We start from the raw sequence: 23730 nt of genomic DNA, 5'->3' as shown, positions 1-23730 counted from the left end.
ACTTTCTTGGTCAAAGATATAAAAACCCCATCTTTTGTTGTTAATAAAGAGAGACCTTTCTGACAGACAACGTACGTGTGTAGTGAGTCTCTCCTGGCACCAGAAAAGCTTACCGAAGCACAGTGGACAGACCGAGCAACTCGCTTCTTCTACTACACAACTACGTAAAAACTTTACACTCAAACTAATCTGTTATGTCTTTTGTGTCCTCCACCCTGCCCGACACAGGCACCCCCGTGATAATTAGTTTAGAGTTTCTCTAAAAATAAATAAACAAAATTACCCTCCAGCCTCTTGTCCACATTTTATTTGCATACTGTAAATATGTAAATATATATGTTTTATTGAGTTTTTGTTCACATAGTCTTTGTCTTTAAGTTCTGTTAATGCCAAGGGGCTTAGAAATAACGTGAAGACAAAAGCTTTATTTTTGTTTTTAAAGGAGCACGAGAATTATTTTATTCATCTAAGGAAGATAAAAATCTTTGGAAATTACAGTGTGGTATTAATGTATGGCTGGTGTCGGTAGGGACTTTTATATTAACCCTGAAGAAGTTCTTCAAGCAATCAATAGCTTAAAAAATAATAAATCATCAAGACACGATGGTATTACTGCAGAGTTCTATAAAATGTTTGCACAACATTTATCTCCTTTTTTGACAGAAGTCTTAAAGAAAGGTATATAAAAATAGATCTGGCATCATCTGATACCTAAACCAAAAAGAGATTTACTCTCTATTGAGAATTGCCGTCCTATAACTCTCCTTAGTAATATTTATAAAATGTTGGCCTTACTTTTTGCTAAACGAGTCCAAGATATCTTGCTTTCAATGATTTATGAAAAATCGACACATGGTAACCAATATTAGGCTTATTTTAGATTTATTAGATTATTGTGACCTCTTTGACACTGACAGTTTTATTTTATTTTTAAATTATTTCCACAAAGCATTTGATTCTGTGAGCAGTTTTATTCTGAGAGCACTGGAAAAATGTAGCTTTGTGCCCTTTTTCTGCAAAAGTTAGAACTTTTTATAATAATAATAATAATAATAATAATAGCAGTTCTATTACAGTAAAATATGGAACTTCTCCTTTGTTTAATTTATCTCATGGCATCAAACAGGGATGCCTAATCTTTCTTTACCTTTTCCTGATTGCTTCCCAGTTTCTGGAAGTTTCTTCATATATTCCCAAATATATGGCAAAGTGGTTTAAGTGGCATTAGGGTGGCAGAAACACATTTTAATTTCAGTCACCTGGCTGATGATATCGCTCTGTTTTTGCAAGACGCATCTCAAATTCTTCTAGCTTTAGATTTGATTGATTCATTTTCAAAAGCTTCTGGTTTATAGTTAAATATAAATAAGTGAGTTAATGGCAATAAAAACTGCACAACTTCATTTATTTGCAATCAGGCGACATACTTAGGAGTTGTTAACCAAAGACTGCAAAACAAGATGCCCTTCAATATTTCATCCAATATTGAAAAACCTCAAAAGAGAGTGAATTTATGGCTTCAGAGAGATGTATCTCAAAAGGGAAGGATTTTGCTCTCTAAGACTGAAGGTCTCTTCAGACTCACAGATGCAGCGCTCTCTTTATACTGTATGTTGATGGTTCTACCTTAAACATTGATGATGTTATTGGTTTTGTGTGGAGGAACAGGGTTCATTACATCAAAAAATCTGTTTTAATGAATGCAGGAAAGTGGTGGCATGAACTTCATAAACTTCACAACTTTGATTCATGCATTTAAAATAAATTGCCAGAGGCTGTAATTGGAGAAAGCCTCATTAGTGTGAATAAATGTAATTTTTTAAGATATGTGTTGTTGTTTTTTTAAGGGAATGTTATAGATAAGACATTTGAGAGGCATTGTCCTACCGTCAATGTTTAGCTGGAGAGAATAACTGCCTTTACTCTTCCCGTTTGATTCAAAGATGTCCAGAGTGTATGTTCCAGAGTCTCTCCTCTCTACACTGGTTAGTATCAGAGTTTTATTATCATTAACAAACTGCCATCCTGGGATATTTGGTGTTGGTGGGTTACTTTGGGTTTTTCTATATTTTATAATGACACGGTTGGTAAATGTCTTGTCTGTGATCTTTAGGTCAAACCCATCCTCCAGGGGTATTTGCAGGTGCAGTTGTTGTCTCAGAGCTACATAACACTGATTACTCTCAGTAAATCTACAGACAACAGGATCCTGAAACAGCAAACCTGCAGAAGAGGAAGATATCATGAACATTCTTAATAATATTATTACATAACTGATAGGATTATTATTATTATTATGACTACTACAGAACGCTGGATTAAGTACTGTATTACAGGAAGAAAATCAAAATGGAAATAATTGCAACTAGAACAAATCTGATGCTGTGTGTTCTCATTTTAATTATGTACTTATTTGCTTAATTTAATTGTGAAAATGAAAGAAAAATACAACACTGATGACAGCACAGGTGTTATCTTGAATAAAAATAAATACGATATATAAAAGATTATATATATATATATATATATATATATATATATATATATATATATATATATATATATAAAACTACATTTTTTTTCCATTTCATTAGGCATAGACCTTACATAAATTAAAAAGATAAAACCTACCCATGGCGGCTTGTGTAAAAATCATTAGGATTTCTAAGAAGACCTGGATTCTCATTTTAGACCATTTCTCTCTCTCTCTGAAAGTGAGCTCTTGGTCATGAGTGATGAGAAACTACAAAAGCAAGATTATGCTCTTTTCTTTGTGAATAGAGGAAGTTGATGTTAAAACCTCAAACTTCCTGTATACAGCTTACTAGACAAAAAGAAAGAGAGGTTTGGTAGTCACCAATGACCATGTTCTACAGTGTGTAATATATATATATATATATATATATATATATATATATATATATATATATATAACACATAATTTACACACAACGTCTGTTTTTACAGTGTTTTTATTTTGATATTAATTTCATACTTTTGCATATTTCTCATATTCTGCCTTAATTCTATGTTGATATTTATCTTTCTTATATATACCTATTCTTTTGTATACCTATATTTCTTTCTTTTTTTTATTCAATTTTTATGCTTATTTTCTACTTTTTTAGTCGCATTCATTAGGGGGACAGCAAAGGAAGAATTTCATTGTACAGGGGGCAACATGTTTCTTTATTGTGCATATGACAATAAAACTTGAATATCTGCAATAAGGTAACTTCCCTGATAAAAGAATGAAAGGGGATAGACTATGTAAACAATCAGCTATTAATGGACTAGTATTCAATAATTTGGCAACTACATGCAGGGGGAAAGCTAAAAAATAAAATAAAAAATTAGGATGTCATCACAATTCTGCATGATTAAAAATAGGCCTGATTTAAAGATCATCCTAAAGAATTCTTCCCAGCATTGTTGAACTCCACCCAGTCCTGCCCACCTCTGCTATTCTTGGGTACAACAGTGTGAATTGGGATTACGATTTGGCAAATTAGTTATCATGCAATACAAAGCATTACAGAGAAAAGGAATCCCGTGACTTGCCGCGGCTGCGCACGGCAAGCTGTGAAAATGCCCTTCATTACCTGTAGGGGGCAAGCCGAAAATGTGTTCTCTCTCTTAGGCGCCCATTGACAGCAAGCGACAGAGCTCATAAACGTGTTGAGCCCAAACCAATATCTCTCCGTGCAGATACACCGTGCAGGAAACAACTTCACTTTGTAATACACCTTGCCATAAATAAAAATGAATATTTAGGTCTAAAAAGATGCTTTAAAATTCATCTAAAATTCATTCATCGGCGTGTATAAACCCGCAACCATAACAAAAGGCAGCGTTTTGATCAAAGGGATGATAAACACGTGCGGAAAAATACAGAAAAGGTATCAAACTGGTTTCGCTGATGGGGGAATTCAAGTCAAGTCAAGTCGCTTTTATTGTTACAATTGAATTCGCAGAATAGGGGGTTTTAAAACAAAGACCGAGCAGATGTCTCTGCCTAAAATGTTTTGCACCAGCAAAACACCTCTCTCCCTCTCTCTCTATAGAGAGAGAGAGAGAGAGAGAGAGAGAGATTCTGGTTGACTTTTCAAATGCAGATTGACCTGTATATCAACCTACTGTATATGTGAAGCGCGCGTCGACACACACAAATTCTCCGTGCACGCGCACACAATCTCTCCGTGCAAAAACAACCCGAGTAGCCTATATACAGTACATGTATTCATCTTTGGTGCATTTCTGGCCAAGAATGTCTGCATTTTTCTCAATGAAACGTGCGCGATTAGCAGCCTTTTGAAAAAAACGCTGCTTTTTGTAAAGTGAAAGTACGAGGGTTTCCACACAGCAAAGAACAGCTTTATTTATTTTAGTCATAAATTCATAATCACGTTCCAGCTCTTATTCCCAGCCGTGGTCAAATAATGGATGAAATAAGTATTCAATGCTGGACACAAAGAGCAAAAAACATGATGAAAAGCCCTAAGCACTTTTGTGTTCATAAAATAATATTTACTTAATATGATAAAATTATATATATTATATTATATATTTTATATATATATATATATATATAGTTCATTCATGTCTATTTATGATGGCGACACATTTTTACGTTTTTTACAGTCTAATCAGCGCTCAACCGCACCAAAACGTTTTCCCGAGCGCGGAAGAATGTTGTTGTACTAAATAATATAAATGCAGTAAGGGCCTCTTTGTCATGCACACTCGGAACGCGACCGGCACTAGGACCCGGAAGTTAAGCGGTCGCAAACCAGGAAGTATAAAAGAGGTAAACAAACCATAGCACCTCGCTCAGTCATTGAGTTTTGCCGATGCCACGTCGGATTCCTACACCTAACTGTGAGTACTCACCTTTTTGGTTTCAATTCCTGATCGAGTGTGTATTTATAGGACGCGGGTTAGATTGTATCTTTCCCTTACTCCCAATCTGTGAGAGTCCTTAGACTAAAAGCGTGATTATCCTGCCTACTCGTGTTTCATCCGCGTTTGGGTTTACCATTCACGCTACAAAGGGCTAACCGCTAAAGCTACGTCTTCTGGTCATCTCAGGTTAGTTCTTGACAGAATGACTGAGCCTTCCGCGGTGAACCCAGCGGATTACGCGCACCTCTGCGATGTGGTTGATCAGCACGCCAAGCTCATCAACACGCTAACCGGGGAGATCGCTAATCTGCGCCGGGACCTCCAAGACGTCGCGGCCTTGCGCCGCGAGGTCGCGGAGCTCCGGCGGGAGAACGCGGATCTCCAGGCGGCTGTGGATAGCGCGACTAGCCGGTCTCCCGTCGCGGCGGCCGCGGCGCCGCACCAACCCCCCCCCCCCCCCTCCTTCTGATGTATTTTTGGCACTCCCGGATAAATGGGACGGCACGGACGGGAAGTGTAATGTGTTTCTAACAGCGCTTGATCTGGTGTTTAAGTTCAATGCCACCAGGTACTCCACCGATCGGCTAGGCATTGCGCTTCTGGTCTCGTTGCTATCCGGGCAGGCAGCTGAGTGGGCCACGGCAGTTCTCCGGGCGGATTCAGACACCGCGCACTCATATAATGAGTTCACCCGCCAACTCAGACTCACATTCGAACACCCAGCGGGCGAGGTGGAGACCGACACCAAGCTCTACCATCTGCGGCAGGGAGGATCGTCCGTGAGCCGGTACGCTGCTGAGTTCCGGACCCTCGCTGTGGCTTCCTGCTACCCTGGAGGGGATGATCCAGCTCTCCCTCCGTATCGATCAACGCATCCTCTCTCACCCGAAGCCAGCCCCTAGGACCCTGCCGCCTGCACCCACCTTCTCCTACACCACGCCACGACCACCTACTGCTCTCCCCACCTCCACTACTGGACCTGTCGGATCTCCACCTCCTGCCGTGGTTGACACCGGAGCCGGGGAACCCATGCAATTAGGACGCGCCTCCCTGACCGTGGCGGAACGCGAACGACGGTATCGAGAGGGGCTGTGTGCCTACTGTGGGTCGGCGGCGCACCACCGAGCTATTTGTCCGATTCGCCCGGGAAACGCCCAGCCCCGGTGAGTGGAAGGAGAGACTCACCGGGCCCCCTCCACCTCTCCTCCACAATCGACGCCACCATCTCACGTTTCACGGTTCAGGTAAACCTCCAAATTGGCCACAAACGAGTTCGAAGCGCCGCGTTCATCGACTCCGGTGCCGCGGGTAACTTCATTGACTCTAATTATGCCAAAGATTTGGGGGTGAGGACTGAGGCGTTATCCCAGCCGGTAAAGATCACTTCGGTCGACGGTCGGCCCTTGTCATCCAGCCCTATCACCCATCAGACCCAACCCATCACGCTCGCCATAGACCAACACCAGGAGCAGATCCAATTCCACCTTACAACCATCTCATCACCGCCCATCATCCTCGGCTATCCCTGGCTGTTACAGCATGACCCGATCATTTCGTGGACCCCACTCAGCAGCGATACGGGGTAGGGGACCGCGAGCTGTTGGGCATAAAGTGGGCTTTGGAGGAATGGCGTCACTGGCTCCAGGGCGCCAGTGAGCCATTCATCGTCTGGACCGATCACCAGAACCTGATCACCATCAAGAACCTCAAGCAGCTTAATCCACGACAGGCACGGTGGGCACTATTTTTCGAACAATATAATTTCCATCTTTCTTACCGTCCGGGGTCGAAGAACACCAAAGCCGACGCCCTATCACGCCAGTATGAGGACGATCTCCCCCGGGCGGAACCCGTGCCTGTCATCCACCCATCCCGAATCCTCGCACCCCTCCACTGGGATTTGGAGACCAGGGTCCGCCAGGCACAGGCGGCGGAGACCTAACCGGCAGGTGTACCGCCTGGACGACTCTACGTACCCCAACAGCTGCGAGCGGAGGTTCTCCAATGGGGGCATTCGTCCACCATCGCCGGACATTCTGGGGCGCGTCGAACCCTATCATTTATTCAACGAGCATTCTGGTGGCCCTCCTTGAGGAGAGACGTCCTCGAGTTCGTTCAGGCGTGCCCGGTGTGCGCCAGGGCAAAAGACACAAACCAACCAACTCCAGGAGAACTCCAACCACTCCCAGTTCCTCGACGGCCCTGGACGCACATCGCCCTGGATTTCATCACGGGCCTGCCGGTTTCAGAGGGTAAGGACACTATTTTAACCATCGTTGATCGGTTCTCCAAGGCCGTGCACCTGGTGGCCCTAGCCGGACTCCCATCAGCTAAAGACACCGCGGAATTGATTTTGGAACACGTAAACCGACTGCATGAGTTCCCAAAGGACATCGTCTCGGACAGAGGGCCCCAGTTCACAGCCCGGTTCTGGAAGGCCTTCTGCCGTCTGATCAATTCCACCTGTAGTCTGTCATCCGGTTACCACCCCCAGACTAATGGTCAGACGGAACGGACCAACCAACAACTGGAGCGCTACCTGAGATGTTTCGTGTCCGACCGCCAGCGCTAATGGGCCCGCTACCTCAAATGGGCCGAACTGTCCCACAACCTACACGTCTCCTCAGCCACCAACCTAAGCCCATTTGAGGTGTGCCATGGTTTCCATCCTCCCATGTTCGACCATCAAGAACCGGAGGTTGACGTACCATCGGCCCAACAGTTGGTCCGTAGGTGTCGGCGGATATGGAATCAAGCGAATCGCGCCATCCAGCGAGCCAACACCAGCTACGTCGCCCAGCATCGCCGCCGACACCCGCCGGGACGGTTGTACCACGTAGGTGACAAGGTATGGTTATCAACTAAAAACCTCCATCTGCACACCGAATCAAGAAAACTATCACCAAGGTTCATCGGACCATACCGCATCACGTTACGGATTAACCCTGTCACCTACCGGCTCCAGCTGCCTGCGGCGCTCCGGATCCACCCAGTCTTCCATACATCACAGCTAAAACCCTTCATCACTTCACCTCTGGTTCCACCCACCCCTCCTGCTCCTCCTCCCCGAATCATTGACGGCGGTCCCGCTTACACCGTGCGACGAATCCTCGATTCGCGACCTCGGGGCAGGGGCACCCAGTACCTGGTCGATTGGGAGGGCTACGGCCCCGAGGAGCGATCTTGGGTCCCAGCACGGTTCATCCTCAATCCTGAGCTCATCCGGGACTACCGTCACAGGGTATCCTCCACCTCAGGACCATCTGGAGCCGGTCCTGGACAGGGGGGTACTGTCATGCACACTCGGAACGCGACCGGCACTAGGACCCGGAAGTTAAGCGGTCGCAAACCAGGAAGTATAAAAGAGGTAAACAAACCATAGCACCTCGCTCAGTCATTGAGTTTTGCCGATGCCACGTCGGATTCCTACACCTAACTGTGAGTACTCACCTTTTTGGTTTCAATTCCTGATCGAGTGTGTATTTATAGGACGCGGGTTAGATTGTGTCTTTCCCTTACTCCCCATCTGTGAGAGTCCTTAGACTAAAAGCGTGATTATCCTGCCTACTCGTGTTTCATCTGCGTTTGGGTTTACCATTCACGCTACAAAGGGCCAACCGCTAAAGCTACGTCTTCTGGTCATCTCAGGTTAGTTCTTGACACTCTTATTCCTATTAATCCTGGGTTTTTGTTCTTTTAGTGTCATTGTGTGTGCTTAACAATGCCAGACAACATTCAAATACAAATTATTCACCCTTCCCAGGTGTGAATCAGCTGTTCTCACCTATACATTCAGAGAAACTGAAATGCACCTCTCCACACTTTAAAAACCTCTTGAATCTAAGGCTCTTCTGGAGACTTTCAGTGATTTAAATTTGTGTAATTTTAATCTTCTGGATTCTAGATTCTAAAGTTGACATTGTTACCGTTTTTTATACCTGGAATGGAAGAAATCGAGATTTTCCGTATGATAGCGTAAATTGCATCGTTTTTAATTACTCTATACACAATAATATTCTTTGGTATTTTTATTCAAAAAATAAAAACCCCAATGGGGCTACCTTGGTTTATTAATCCTCGTGCCTGGTTTAGGTTTAGTATTTAGTGCGCACCGTTTATACATCTGTTATTTTAACTATATCATAACACTCAGAAAGACCTTTCATTTGGGGTTAAGTGACTGATCTGCCTAACATTTTTTAGCAGATCATCTGTTTCACTAAATAATCCTTGACTTTTTATGAGTATGTAAGACCTCTTGACACCTCTTTCTCTCTCTCTCTCTCTCTCTCTCACACACACACACACACAGCAGACCAAATCGTTATTAGCACGTCCCTCCCCCAAACGTCGCAGCCATTTACTTTCTTACCATTTACTTACATCTGAACTGAGTCGTTTACATAATTCATTCATCAATAGCTCATCATATCAATTTATTTATACTGTTTCTGTTTTACATGAAAAGTTACAGGTTTGTTACAGAATGATTTATTCTGACAGAGCCACCATAACAGTGGCAGCTGGAACACCTAAAACACATGCAGGATTATTTTATAATCTAAATAAAAATGCTTTTCTAAACGTGGGCTATTGTGTTTACTTACAATATTTGTTAATTTAATTTAAATGGGGTTTGGGCTCCGGGATGTTGAGCATCGTGATCCTCAACTTTACTTTCTGTGACGGCGTGCACCTCTGATGGGTGTGCGCCCAAATCTACTATCGCTACTCGCTCACTCTGTAGGCTCCCTGAATAGGCGGCAAAGGGACGGAGCTGCCTATTCGTGCCGGCTGGCGATAATTAACGTTAAAAAGATTGCGGGCTTATAGAGTTACTGCAATATGTTTCAAGACATCCTTAATTGAGATTTTTCTTCTAATTATATGTCCACAAATACTGACAACATACTGTAGCGTTTTTACGCTGGGAAGAATGCTGGAGAGACGAGTGAGCTTATTTGCTACCCAAGCAATGGCTGGGAGTACTTTATTAAGCACACAGCATGTAAGGCATGAGCAGCACCTTCACTCAGGAGCCTACATCCAATTCAGCGTCAGCCTGAACTGGAGCACATTTCACACGTCACAGCCCCCTCACACACAACAGGGCCGAAGCCACTAACCCAAACACCTTTCCCCATCATGGTAAACACACCGACATTCCCGCAAGGCATGCTGGTCGTCAGCCGCCGCCCCGCCCACGCCACACTGCCCCCACCCGAGCTGTGACCGTCCCTGGTCACCATGACGAACTTTGCCTTGGAGGCGTGGAGGCGGTCGGCGCTGGCGGTGGGAACGCCGGCGTCCTTTGGCAGATGAGGGATGAACGCGAACGTAGTCCTGAGGCGGTCCGGCCTCCACAGAGTTCGATGCTTCCCCGGCGTGCGGCTGGTGAGGCGCAAGACGGTCCCGGTAGAGCAAAACTCGTGCCCGCCCTGCCAACCGCACCCGGTAGATGACATCAGAAAGCCGAGCTGGCTGTGAGTGTCCACGCCCCTTCGCCCCATAGGTGCCCCCACCCAAAAGTCTTGCAGCGGTGCCCGCGAGCGCTGGGTGGGGCCCTTCTGCCTGGCGATGAGCGGTTCACAGTTCCACAACCCGTGGGAAACAGTGGAGCCGGTGTCCACGAGCGCCCGCAGTAAGACGCCGTCCAGCCCACAGTCGATGTAAAGCCCCGCGGGGCTCCCCAATCGTCCACCCGGCGCTAGTTTAGCGGCTGCTGGTGAACGCTGTCCCTCAGGCCTGAGAACGTTACAGCGGTAGTCCGGCTGTCCCTCAGGCCTGATAACGTTGCAGCGGTAGACCGGCGGTCCCTGGCCTCGGCGTCGTCGCGGAATCTCGGAAGCGGTGTCGAGGCCTAGCCGCGACGGGTAGCCCTGTCCCCGGCTAGGTTCACCTACCAAGCGCCACTGAGCTGCGGGCGGTCGCTCGGCTCTTTCGCCGTGATGTGCCGCCATTATGGGCTCAGCGCGCTCGGCCTCGCGCAGCGCCTCCTTACGGTCACCCGAGGTTGAGCCGGGATTTTCTGCTTCCCGCTCCGCGTTGGTTGACGTGGTGTGCTCGCGCTAGCTCCGCTAGGAAAGCGCTTCTTCTGCGCGAGTAGTCGCACCGCTACTCGGCGGCCCGCTTGGATTTTTAGAAGGTCCTCCTTTGTGCGCTCGAACCCGTTATTCTCCATCCCACTTCTGACACCAATGTAGCGTTTTTACGCCGGGAAGAATGCTGGAGAGACGAGTGAGCTTATTTGCTACCCAATGCAATGGCTGGGAGTACTTTATTAAGCACACAGCATGTAAGGCATGAGCAGCACCTTCACTCAGGAGCCTACATCCAATTCAGCGTCAGCCTGAACTGGAGCACATTTCACACGTCACACCCCCCTCACACACAACAGGGCCGAAGCCACTAACCCAAACACCTTTCCCCATCATGGTGAACACACCGACATTCCCGCAAGGCATGCTGGTCGTCAGCCGCCGCCCCGCCCACGCCACAATACACTTATCAACTTATCCACATACACTTATCAACAGAAACTCTCTGTGTTATCATGAATTGTATTTTATATGAATGTTACATATGAGACGTGCGCACAAACACATACTTATATAATACAAACATATACTGTATACACATAAAAACATAATATATTCACATATATGAACATGTTCATTATGAAATATCTGTTGTAAAACAAAATAAAATATATCTTTGCTTTAGCATTCATAAAGTCTCGCTTCAAACAATAATAATTTAAAAAGCAAATGATTCATATTTATTGTATAGTATTGATACTAAAATTGGTTTAAGCTTCTAGAAGCATATGATCTGTAAGAATTGTTGCTTAAATTGGTTTTAGTAAAAAGCAAAAAAATTAAAAATCCGTAGTAAAATATCTTAATATTGCATTTTAGAATAAAACATGTTTTAGGTTTATGTCTTAAATTGGCCAAGTTTCATCTAAGAGACAATTGAGATCATTAAAAGATTTGAATAAAAACAATACAGACACTACATGAAATTGTATTTAGCAAATGTACTTCTTTTTGTCTGATAAAAATATGAATATGTGTATGCATATTTACAGGAAAAAAAATGCGTCTATGGGGAGATAAGATACACTCCCTGATAGCAAAACTACTCTGGCCTAGATCTGTAACAAGATTTATTTTCAGAATTAATATATAATTAAAACCTGTCTTGCACATCCAATGTAAATCTGTGCCAGAGTTGGGCCAGATCTACCTTAAATTTTATTACATTTGGTTTAAATCAGTTTCAGTAGCAAAGCTAAACTGGCCTAGATCTGGCCCTGAAGTTTTTTCAAGATTTGATCCAGCTAATCTTTGCACAACGGGCCAAATACAGGCCAGATCTGTCCTGCACAACTGATGTAAACCTGTGCCAGTGCTGAGCCTCCTTAAACTTTAATTTTATTACATTTGGTCCAAATTACAGTAGACACAGTAGCAAAACTCTACTGGTCCAGATGTTTCCCAAGATCTGTAAGCGATTTGGTAACTAGATTTAACCTGGCTTATTTTTGCATAAAAGGACAAATACAGCATAGATCATATAGATTATAACGAAGCTTTTACTCTCATAACTGTGTTCTGTTATTCCACACAAAATATTTCAACTAAGAGCATTTCTATAAACACAATGAAAAAAAAAAACACTGGATTGAAATTAAACAGCTGTGTGTTCATAAAAAGATTGTGGTCTGATGAGTCCAGATTAAGCCTATTCCAGAGCGATGCACACATGATGCATACAGGCCACTGTACTGTACAAGCCTCTGGAGGCGGATATTATAAAGGGTTGCTTCAGTTGTTCAGGTCTAGGCTCAGCAGCATTATGTGGCAAAAAAAAAAAAATGAATGAGCAGGGTTTCCCATCAATATTTTTTTTTTTTTTTTTTTTTTGACAGCACATTAACTGCATTGAAAGATTTTAGGATGTGCTGGAGAAGACTTCTTGATGCATTCTGACTTTCCCATCATCAATCTCAAGCCAGAAAATAGTGCAGCTCAATGTAAAAAAAAAACTAACGCTGCATGAGTTGGTTGAACAATGCCATCATGAATAACTATTAATTACTGATACTACAAATTATTAGACACACATTTTTTTGAAGGGGGGGGGGGTGCAAGCAGTGTATGCACTTTAACATGTGTCAAATACAAAACTTTAATACTCATGCAAATCTTAATGTAAGGAAGAGAAAAAAGTCAGGGTATGTGTGTCATTAAATGACAAAAGCAAGTGTGAAATTGTGTTAGATGAGTGCCAGTGTGAGAGAAAATTCATGTTTGTGTGTATGAAAAAGTTGCAAAGAGCATGTTTAATAATGAGGTAAGTGTGTATGTGTGTAAGAAGAAGGAAAATTTATTGTGAGCATTTAAGACTAAGACGCAATGCTGCGTAAAAACGCTATGGGGAACATCTTTTCGTGTTGCCGGTTATGAAGCATGTGTGTATCAAACACTCCAAATTTTGGCTTATATAACCTCGGTCAGGTGACGTCAAACTGGAAACATTCCTCAGATGTTTTGTCTTCACTGCATTGTGCGCGTGTGTGTACAAGCAAAGCACATTAAAAGCAAAGAAAAGTGTTAACTCACCTATGAAATGGCCGAGTTTAAAACAAGATGTCCCCCTCCTTGCAAAAATTTTTGCTTTGAGTGTTTGGGCGAGAAGCACGCTCTCCGTGGGCTTCACGGAGACAGCGAACATTGTGATCTTGTCCCCATGAAGGTGCTCCGCGCGCATCGCATGCTTTAGAGAACCACGAGCCGCGCTGCACTCCTGGGGCTCACAAGCCGATCTGGCCGAGGCGCGCGAGATGGATTCTCCTCTCCTTTTTCTCGCCCTCTCTTGCGATTGGAAAGTCTCTCCTTCCACTTCACAAGCGCCCTCCGGTGCTTCTTGTGAGTGTGTAGAAGAGACTTGCTCTCTTGCTTTTGTAGAAATGGAAGTAGCTACCTTAGAACGCTCCTCTAAGGAGGATAGAGAATATGAGGAGCTGCTTGAAGTCATAATGCATGCGGTCGAACGGCGGCACATTGATTGGCCGCAGGAGCAAGCCTTCCCAAACATTCTAAATTAGACGACAAATTCCTGTCGAGTGAACAGGAGATGGAGCCACAATGCCACTCTCTCCCCTTTTTTTTGGCGACCTCCAAAACGAATTAACTCATTCTTGAAGCAAGCCTTATACTTCCCGTATTTTGTGCCATTAACTTAGTTTTATATCGTTGATGCAATAACACAAGGTTATATGATAATGCCCCAGATAGAAGAGACGCTCGCGGGCTATCTCTCCACTGGTACATCATCATCACTGAAAAAGCCAACACTTCCCTCCAAGCTGTGTAGAACTTCTTCTACCCTGGTAGGAAAGGCTTTCCAAGCAGCAGGTCAGGCCGGCGCTTCTTCGCACACCATGGCGGTTTTGCAGGCGTATCAGACTGATCTGCTAAAGGATTTGAGCATGAGAAGAGGCACCTGTGGTTAAACTTGACAGGCATCAAGAATAAGGATCAAACATTCGTCCTTGATGCCCCAGTCTCACCTTCCGGCCTGTTCGGCGATGCTGTTAATTTGGTCGCCACAAGGTTTCGGGAAGCTAGGCTATATGAAAAGATTTTCTGGAAAATTCTCCCACGCTGTGCTCAAGAGTCGAATCTGTCGGCCACCCAGTCTCGACCAGATCTGATGGTCAGACGGTAGGCGCAGAAGGAAAGGGTCAGCAGCCGGGCACCCCCTCGTAATGAATGGGGTATGGCTCGCCGCCCCTCACAAGCCGCTTCAAAGAGATCAGAACGCCGCAATGTCTTCTTTTAGAAGAAGTCGTCCTGAAGCTTATGCGCCAGGACCATGGGGGTGACTCTGGGGCTAGACTTTGCTCCTGGGCTAGTCAGGGCCATTCTGCATCCTCACCAGAACTATCTTCCGAAAGTTCCATTCTCAACCATGCACCCTGTTGTTCTTGAAGCCTTCTGTCCTCCGCCTTTTATAGCTCCAGAGCAGGCTTCACTTACTGTGTCCAGTACATGCTCTTTAGATTTACGTCCACCGTACCTGCCAGTGGTGTAAGTCAAAGCAGCTCTATGGCGTCAGATTTATGTCAAAAGTCACGAGCGCGTAAGACATGCTCACGAGCACATTATGTTATTTCACACGCGCAAAAATGAACCTTCAGGTGGCATGATAAAAGTACTCGCGCACAAATTCAACAACCCGGAGGTGTACAGGCAGCTGCGCGCGAGCGCCTGGCATACTCTCATAGGTTAACTCTGCTCGCGCAGTGGAATCCTGCTCGCGCGCAGCGGGCTTCTGCTCGCGAAGCGCTGTTTTGCTCGCGCAGTGGATTTCTCCTCGCTCAGCTGATTTCTGCTCGCTACTGACTCTCTTATGATTGGTCACTTTCATCGTAATCACACCCACAGGGACATCCTTGTACCTTGATTGACAGCTCTCATTACAGGAAGGCACAGAGTTGGGTTAAGTTACCACCGAAGAAGAGTGGGAATTAATTTTCTAATATACATAAACTGTCTATCCACGTATAAAATGCTGCGCAGATCATAGTTAAATCAATTACCATATTTTTGAGCAATAAGTAACGTAACTAGCTAGCCTATTCGTTCTGTAGCTAACGCCTTAGCCAACACTTGTGATGCTGATCGCCCGACACTCATTTTAAAACTTGTAATCTTTAAAAACTGCATCTTAGACAACTAACATTAGGCCAACTGAATCATAACATAATTGTTTTCACATGTAAAAGTGCTATTCTTACTGACACTGATTTAATGCATTTGATTTTGCAGGCTAACACCTTGTCCCTTATTGTATTTTTGTGTTGATCCAGCTCATCTTGCCGTTTATAGATGTAAGAGAAAATGGCGGACGCAAAAGAGGAGGTGAACTATTTTCTAAAATGTTTATTACGTTAAAGTAGTTCATTTGTGGTGGTATTTGTTTCAGTTACATTTCTTTATTTCTCCCCATGCCTCTAGGACGATTTGCGCAATATGGCCCTCAATTTGGTGGCCAGGCTGAGAGCCTCATTGAATAGTCCAACACAAAACAGTATGTATCATGAGTAACTATCTTTTCTAGGTTGCGTTGCCATCTCTAGACAACATGTGTGGTTTGATTACATTATGTTGCTTTCCCTGTTTACATATAACAATATATAAATACTGTTTGTGGAACAACTTATTGCATTCGTCATGGAAGTGTTGCTGTCAGCAGCTCACCTATTCATTTAGCCTATAACACAACAGAAGTTACATGATGTCAGTGAATTAATTATGTTGAATGAACAATGAAGTTCAGGGACAGTGCAATGCACAGTCAAGCTCAGCCAGGGTATCAAGACAGGACACATCCCAGGAACCACAAGAGCACAATGCGGTGCGTGGACCTGCACAGCCACCTTCAGGGACTGCAGTTCAAAAGAATATGGCCAGGTTTGGATGTTGTTCAAAGGATGCATCTCAGCTATTTCAACAACAGCCCTCTTCAGTTCCTCATACAGTTGTTTTACTGCTGATTCAAATTAATTTGAATTTAATCTACTCCTCTTTCTACAGGTGTTTCCCTGGACTATTTAAAGATAAGCAGAAATGTAGGCCTCCTTCGCGATTGTCTAAAAAAAGGTCCGGCACCAAAACAACGCCAATCCAATTCTTTCTTCTGGACAGCCCAACAGAGAGAACCCCCAAACCATCTGATGAGCTAATGCTTTTACAGGCTGGGTTAGGAAGAAGGACTGTAAATGTTCCAGAGGATGCTTGCCATAATGAGGTATGTGCTATGACACTTGATGAAGTAAGAACTGAAATTTGCACAAAATATTATTAACCTATACTAAAACTACATATCCAGTGAAAACAGTAGCCCCAATCTTAGCCACCAAAACCATATCATTTATTTTTGGAATGCTGCCAGTAACTCTAATGAACAGATTTGTCTTGAGCTCATTGATTTGATAAATATTTGCTAATCTTACTCACACACTTTAAATTCATAGATTACACACATTCTTTCTGAGACGTATCCGAAGATGTCAGAACTGGAGGGTGCCTGGATGCTGCACAAAGCCATGGGTAAAAAGCAAGAGATTAAAGTTGACTTTTTTCTTCAAGCAAAGGAAATTTATTAAATCTTTTTGTTTGTTATAAAGTTGTCATGTTTGAAGGTATGATCCTTCCAACAAGGGGCAGACAATAAATATTTGTTTAATATTTGAACTTAAACAGGAGGATCAGGTCAACGGAAACTCAACTTGTTGACACCTGAAGAGGAAGGATACACAGGGGCCAGCCTTGTAAAGAGCTGGGGAGGCAAGGGCTGTCTCTACATTATGCCCATCCAGAACACACTGGACATTTCTCCCCTACCCTTCACAGCTCTGGAGTTCCAGGCCATGCCGAAATCCCGGTGTGTGTCATGCCAGGAGTATGTGCCTCTGCAGCTCCTCGGTCTCCATGTCAAGACATGTATCCAGTCTAAAGTCAAGGTTGAGGTATGGCTTGCTGATTTGAAACTATAACATTGATGTTCTTTTTCCTTATTTGATATACAGGTTGGTTTCACAGCAACTATTGGATGGTGGGACCATGTTAGCAGTGTCCCTTTTAGCTTAACCAAAAATTGCTTCTGGCACTGTTGTTTATAGCTATTGTTTTTCTGTAAGTCATCTAGTCTTGATATTTAATTTTATAGACCCACTGTGATGATGACATTGTCATCTTGGATGACGAAGTGGTAAGCTATCAATACAAATGAAGAGATCATACATAGCATTTTATATTATTGAGCCATATATTTATGATTTTATTACAAATATATCTGATATGAATGACCCAGAAATGTTTTACAGGCATCTGGTGATGTGCAGCCATCACATTTGGAGAGTAAGGTGAGCATATTGCTTCTGTTTCCTCTTAAGATTTAGGTTTTAAGAATTAACCAGTGAAATGTTTTACATGATCTGTTCTCATCAAAGAGCATTTTTACATCTGACCTCTGAAAGAGTACATCTGCATTTTTAATGGATATTTAACACTGTTATTTTCATAGGTTGCTTGTCCATTGTGCAGTCAACTATTTACAAGAGATGACATCCATGTGCATGCAAGTGTCTGCGGGGAGAGGTAAAAGCTTTTCTAAGTTTCTTCTTAGTATCTTACAAAGTCTGTTGCATTTTGTATCCACTTGCTTAAAATTCATAATCCCACTGTAGAGTCCCCTCATCGTCCCCCCTTTTATTAAAGAATTAGGACAGATGATGGATTAAGGTTACCTGTTTATGGAATTTTTGTTATTGTTGATCTTTACAGCAACACAGATGAGGGAGATACAGATATTAGAGAGGACACCGATGAGCACTTCGGCAGGTATGCTGTAGAATAATTTTTAATGGGATTGGATAATGATGCTTGCCTTGTTCTGTAGCAATTCTCAACAATATTGTTTTAATATTGTTGTGTAGCGTATCAGACATCCTGATGTCACTTGAAAAGAAAGTTGACACATCCCGGTCATTTAACATCAATGTGACAAGAGAGGACCTGTTTCAAAGGGGGCTGAAACAGTGGGCCAGGCAAAAACAGGCCTCCCCAAAGAATCTCCTCAGGGTCTCCTTCATTGGAGTAAATGGAATTGACCAAGGCGCTCTTCGTAAAGAGTTCCTTACCGGTATGTGTGCCCCACCAAGGTCAACACACATGATGAAAAGCACATTTAAGAGATTATCATTGTGAATAATATCTAATACATATCTAATACATTTGACAAAAGCAGCTCTTTGTTCTTTACAGAAATGGTGTGTGGAATTGAAGCACGTTTTTTTGAAGGAGATGGGGAAAGGGGCAAAAACCCTAAATACAGTATCTGTGACTACCAGGACAACAGTTTCAAGTATGTGCCACAGTCTGTCATAAAAAATATATGACTTTGTATTGTTTAATTAGGTAGTAAAAGTCCAGTGCCATTTTGTTCAAAATAGCTTTTGTCTTTGTCACAAAAGGACTTGTGGGGAGATTTTTGCCACAAGTTTGGTGCAGGGGGGTCCTGCACCAAACTTCCTTTCAAGATGGTGCTACCATTTCTTGTGCCATGGGGAGATGGACAAGGATGTTGGTGTACTCGAAGTCACTGATCAGGATATTAAAAATCTGATGACAGAGGTATTTAAACAGTGTAATGCATACATTTTTCCAAGTCAGGTGTATAAAGTTATCAGACAATGTTTGTCTCTTTTTGCAAATATCAAGGTTGTGTCTCTACTTTCAGGTGGAAAATGCAGAAGGTGGAGAAAGGCTGATAGATTTATCAGATGCGATTGTGGCATGTGGCTACACTGGGCCAATAAATGTTGACCAAAAAAAGGCCATTACAGAGTAAGTTAACATAAACATAACACATAAATATTTGTCACAAAATGCTTTAGTGTTAACAATTTAACTCTGAATCAATACAGTATTATTTTCTGTTACACTTTATTTTAAGGTGTCCTTGTTACAGTGTAATTATATATTTAAGTACAGAGTAATATTAAGTAACTACATGTACTTACTATAGGAACAGGGTAGGATTAGGATTTGGTTGAGGGTTAGTCGCATGCAATTATGCATCATTTACTGTTATTACTACGGTAAGTACATGTAACATATGTAACAAGTACACTGTAAAATAAAGTGTTACTTTATTTTCTTACTGTTTATTAGTGCCATCGCTTTGCATGCACTGGTGAGGCTGATCCCGATCTTGAACCAGTTGCGTGAGGGATTGAGGCTCTACGGATTAGATGAGGTGTTAGCACAGCACACCCAGATGTGCCAGCAGCTCTTTGTCCCCGGCCACTTACAGGAAGTCAGTAATGTTGTGAATGAACAATCATTTTATTAGAACAGCCACTGTTAGAGACACTGATGACTTGCTCTTATGGCATATTCTGCATTTTTACTTTAAGCTGCCTTCAAATTTGTGTTTAAAGAGCTAACTGCTACAGGCCAAAACATAAGATGAAACTTTAATGTAAATCTGCAATCCTTACTGTTTTACTGTGTTTAAGCATTTGATTTGCTTCCTTATTTTAGGTGAATGTAGACTTCCTTCTGCTTGCGCTATCTCCTGATTTCAGTGAGCAAGGGTCTGTGAGACGGCAGCGAGAGATGCAGATCATCAATTTTCTGCAGGATTTCTTGCAAAAGTTGGAAGACAGAGGTAACACACTGCTTAGCACCTTTTTCTATAATCCTTGTCCATCACTCTTACCATACTATCATACACTTGTTTTCCACCAGTTTTATTTTATTCTATTTTTATTAGTTACTCCCTCTTTAGGTTTATATTCGTATGTGTATTCTGTCAAACCCCCACCATGTATATGACGAATGCATTTGTACTAACAGAAATGTTGGAAATTACTTATTTGTATGTGTCTCTGAGAAGAAGCAGACAGCCAAGAAGAGGGCAGCCCTGAAGGTCAAAGTCATGTGACAGCTGTGCACGGAACAAATGGTGGGGGGAAAACGCCTGTCAGTCCGGAGCTTCCTTCAGTGGGTCACAGGTCAGGCACATGTTCCACTGATCGAATCCAAGAGAGAGGCATTCAAGATAACTGTTAATTTTGATCATGACTGCGACTCCCGCTATGGGGCACATAGCCTTTGTTACCCCATTGTCAATGCTTGTGCTGTTGCCATTACATTTCCTACACGCCACTTAGCCACCTCCCAAGAATTTGAAAACAACCTAACCGAGGCAATCTGTGGTGGTTACGAGTTCAGCAGACACTAAAGTAGCATTTAAAGGTCCTTGTTACTTGTTTTAGTTACTTGGTAACTTTGTTACCCTTTTTGTGCTTTGTTTCTATTTTCTACTGTGTACAAACAAGTGTACAACAAAGTACTTCTATTGTTAAAAATAATAAATCTAGAGATTTAACTGTGGTTGTTGTATATTTTATTTACATCACTTTCAGATCACAAAAACAAACATTAAACACCTGATAAAGCCTGAAGCACATATTCATGACATAGGAGGTAAAGGTCTCTAGTGTCAGTGTCTCCATTTTCTTCAATCAGCACCTGAAGCTCTACTAGCTGCTGTTCATTCAGTGAACACTCAAATTCAGGGACTACTATCACACCATCCACATCTTCTCCATAGTCAGCTGCAACATCCCAGTCAATGTCCGGCTCATCAATATCCTGACATTTGAACAAGACAGAAAAATACCGCTATCATTAGTCAGTGTTTACAGCATCTAATGTAATCTGTTCATCCCAATTGTTTGGCTTTTCAACATTAGCTGAAGATAAACCTTTAGGGTTTGTGTAACTATGCAACAAATTGATTTGATCAGGTGCTTAAATATTCGTATCGGTGTTAAACAGTACAAGTGTACACATGAAGAGGTTACTGAGTGCATATGAACTGTATTAACAACATTTGCATCAATTGTGATTTTTTCACCAGCTGAAGATGTGTTACACTGCTTAGAGCCTGGTGGGCCATTTCAAGGTTACATTAACAGCTTATTTTGGATATAAAATTTACTGTAGCAACTTAGTTGTTTTAAAAGGAAAAAAAAAAGAACCTCAAGATTCTCTGGCTGGTCAATCGGTCGAAGCATCATTCCTGAGTGCCAAAGCTGCTCAGGAGTTTTATTCCCTTCTGTTCTCAGTGGGTGGTTGTTCCAACCTTCCACAAAAGCCTCCAGGTCTGCCTTCAGTTTAGGAAGGAATGTCAGGTGGACTGTCAAAAGATCTTCTATAAAGGGACAGGGTAGGAGTATGTTACTTTTCACAGGTGAGCTTTGAAAACATAACAATCATTGAATTGCCTTTCGTAAATACATCTCATTGGTTTATGTTTTTTTCCATTAATGTTTATTAAAAAGTGCTTCAGGCATCTGTTAACCAATCCAATTGTGTTGAAATTGACCAATTATAAGGACGCCTGCGCCTTCCTTGTTTTCCACCTCAAGTCATGATTATTATTATACCAGGCAAGTTTTTAAGAACAGTTACTTTTTTACAATAACGGCCTGGCAGGGGACAAAGACCTCCTGTATGGAATGGGTACTAGGATTAAATAAAATCAACAACAAACCTTACAAACCATGCAAAAACCAAATAATAATAGAACACAGACACAGGAAACATTTAACTGACCAAGACGTACAACAATCTAGAGAAAGTAGATGACAAATAGCACAATATGATGTGACAAACCCTTACCTCTGGAGGACACATCAAGAAGGTGATCCATGTCTAGGCTGTGGAGTGCGTTGTAATATTTTGATATCACACATGTTCTGACATCCCGCCACAAACGTTCAATCCTACGGATTTAGAAATAATTATTTTAACAATCAAGGACATGATAACATGTTAGTATGTTGTGATTTTACACACATTAGACCTCTTTATTAGCTTGGTAAAAGCATCCAAAATACAGAAAAAGAAAAACCTTTGATTATGGACGCTTTTTCCTGACATGAAGCTTCCTCGATCAGTTCCACGGACAGTGAACATATATCGGGCTATTTCAACATTCTCCACTCCCTGATCACCTCTCACCCTGAAGGGCACACACAGATGACCAGTGTGTTAAAATCTGTCAGTGATGTACAATACACAGAAATAAAGTGCTACATTATGTCAGAATAAACGTGTTCAGCGTGGAGGGGTAAGGCTATGACTGGGAGAGTATAAGGAAGTAGAGTGTTGTGAGGAAACATTTAAAATTATAATCCTTGAGAACCCTGAGTTTACAGTAAATTATTTCTTAAAATATAACATCCATAATGTTTGTGTCTGTACCTTGAAGCCTGTAAAAACTTACCTTGAGGGTATTCCATGCCTCTCAGTAGCTTTTTTGAAGGCAGTGAATGCGGTTGATGCACGATTGTTTGTTGCAGCATTCAAGCACATCACCTGTGTAACGAGACATTTTCATAAATGTACATTTACTATTTGTCAACATCTTACATGTACAATTGGATTACACTCTGGTCCCTTCATGCCTCAGGGAATCTGATATTTTAACACACCTTAATGACTCTTATTACCATGCGGCACCCTATATAATAACTTTTTCTCCCACGTCAATAAGGTAGTATTTCAGCCATCTGAATGCAACATGTAATTATTTGGTGTACATCATAGCAAATTTGCTTACACAGAAGGCCAACACATGAAAAGACCCAATGAAATGAAATCTTACCTTCCGGGAGTAGCCGTCCACTGCACCAAAAAGTACAATGTTGTACCTGATAGGAACAAAATAAAGACCTACATTACCAGTTTCAACCTGGATTTTTATTGTAGAAATGTCATGGAAACATACTTATGCTTTGAGATCTATCAGTGTCTGCATCATTATATTTAACAAAATAAATACAGTACTGACCTGATAAGTTTGTGGTTAGTGTCGACATGCCACAGTGAAAGGGGCCCCCTGACAGAGTAAGTTCTTCGCACAATGCAGCCCAGTCCAGTCAGTCTAGAAAGAATCCCAAGCGAGTCCACTCGATGCATTGATGCAGTAACTCTCCTCCACTAGACGTGGATTCCCATGGACTCTAGCCTCCCTTTGACCATCCGATAGCCTGCTGTGGGCATTTCATTTTTGATGCGTTGGACTGCATTATCAAGCTCCTGGTCAGTAGCATTGCTGTAGTTCTGTCTGGCAGAGAGACCAAACTCCCTCATACGTCTGTTGACTGTACTGGCTGAAACGCACATTAACTTTGCGATGCAGTCCACAGACAGATTTATCTCCAAAAGCTCAACAAGT

At 42.6% G+C, this 23730-nt stretch overlaps 2 protein-coding genes across 2 annotated transcripts; one reads left to right on the top strand and one right to left on the bottom strand.

The window, feature by feature from the left end:
* Positions 1 to 19023: 19023 nt before the first annotated feature.
* On the top strand, positions 19024 to 20552 carry LOC128544242 (uncharacterized). The gene is made up of 5 exons (XM_053514302.1): positions 19024 to 19109; positions 19216 to 19322; positions 19650 to 19794; positions 20022 to 20148; positions 20377 to 20552. The coding sequence occupies exons 1-5, from the start codon at positions 19047 to 19049 to the stop codon at positions 20550 to 20552; spliced, it is 618 nt and encodes a 205-aa protein (XP_053370277.1). The 5' UTR covers positions 19024 to 19046.
* A 372-nt stretch (positions 20553 to 20924) lies between these two features.
* On the bottom strand, positions 20925 to 23470 carry LOC128544241 (uncharacterized). Its single transcript, XM_053514301.1, has 7 exons — positions 23344 to 23470; positions 23158 to 23203; positions 22777 to 22868; positions 22402 to 22512; positions 22170 to 22273; positions 21527 to 21699; positions 20925 to 21137 (listed from the first exon to the last, which is right to left on the bottom strand). The coding sequence occupies exons 3-7, from the start codon at positions 22863 to 22865 to the stop codon at positions 20925 to 20927; spliced, it is 690 nt and encodes a 229-aa protein (XP_053370276.1). The 5' UTR covers positions 22866 to 22868; positions 23158 to 23203; positions 23344 to 23470.
* Between the last annotated feature and the right edge of the window lie 260 nt (positions 23471 to 23730).

This window comes from Clarias gariepinus, chromosome 16, assembly GCF_024256425.1.
Source record: "Clarias gariepinus isolate MV-2021 ecotype Netherlands chromosome 16, CGAR_prim_01v2, whole genome shotgun sequence".
NCBI lineage: Eukaryota > Metazoa > Chordata > Actinopteri > Siluriformes > Clariidae > Clarias > Clarias gariepinus.
This window is presented reverse-complemented; position numbering and strand designations above follow the sequence as displayed.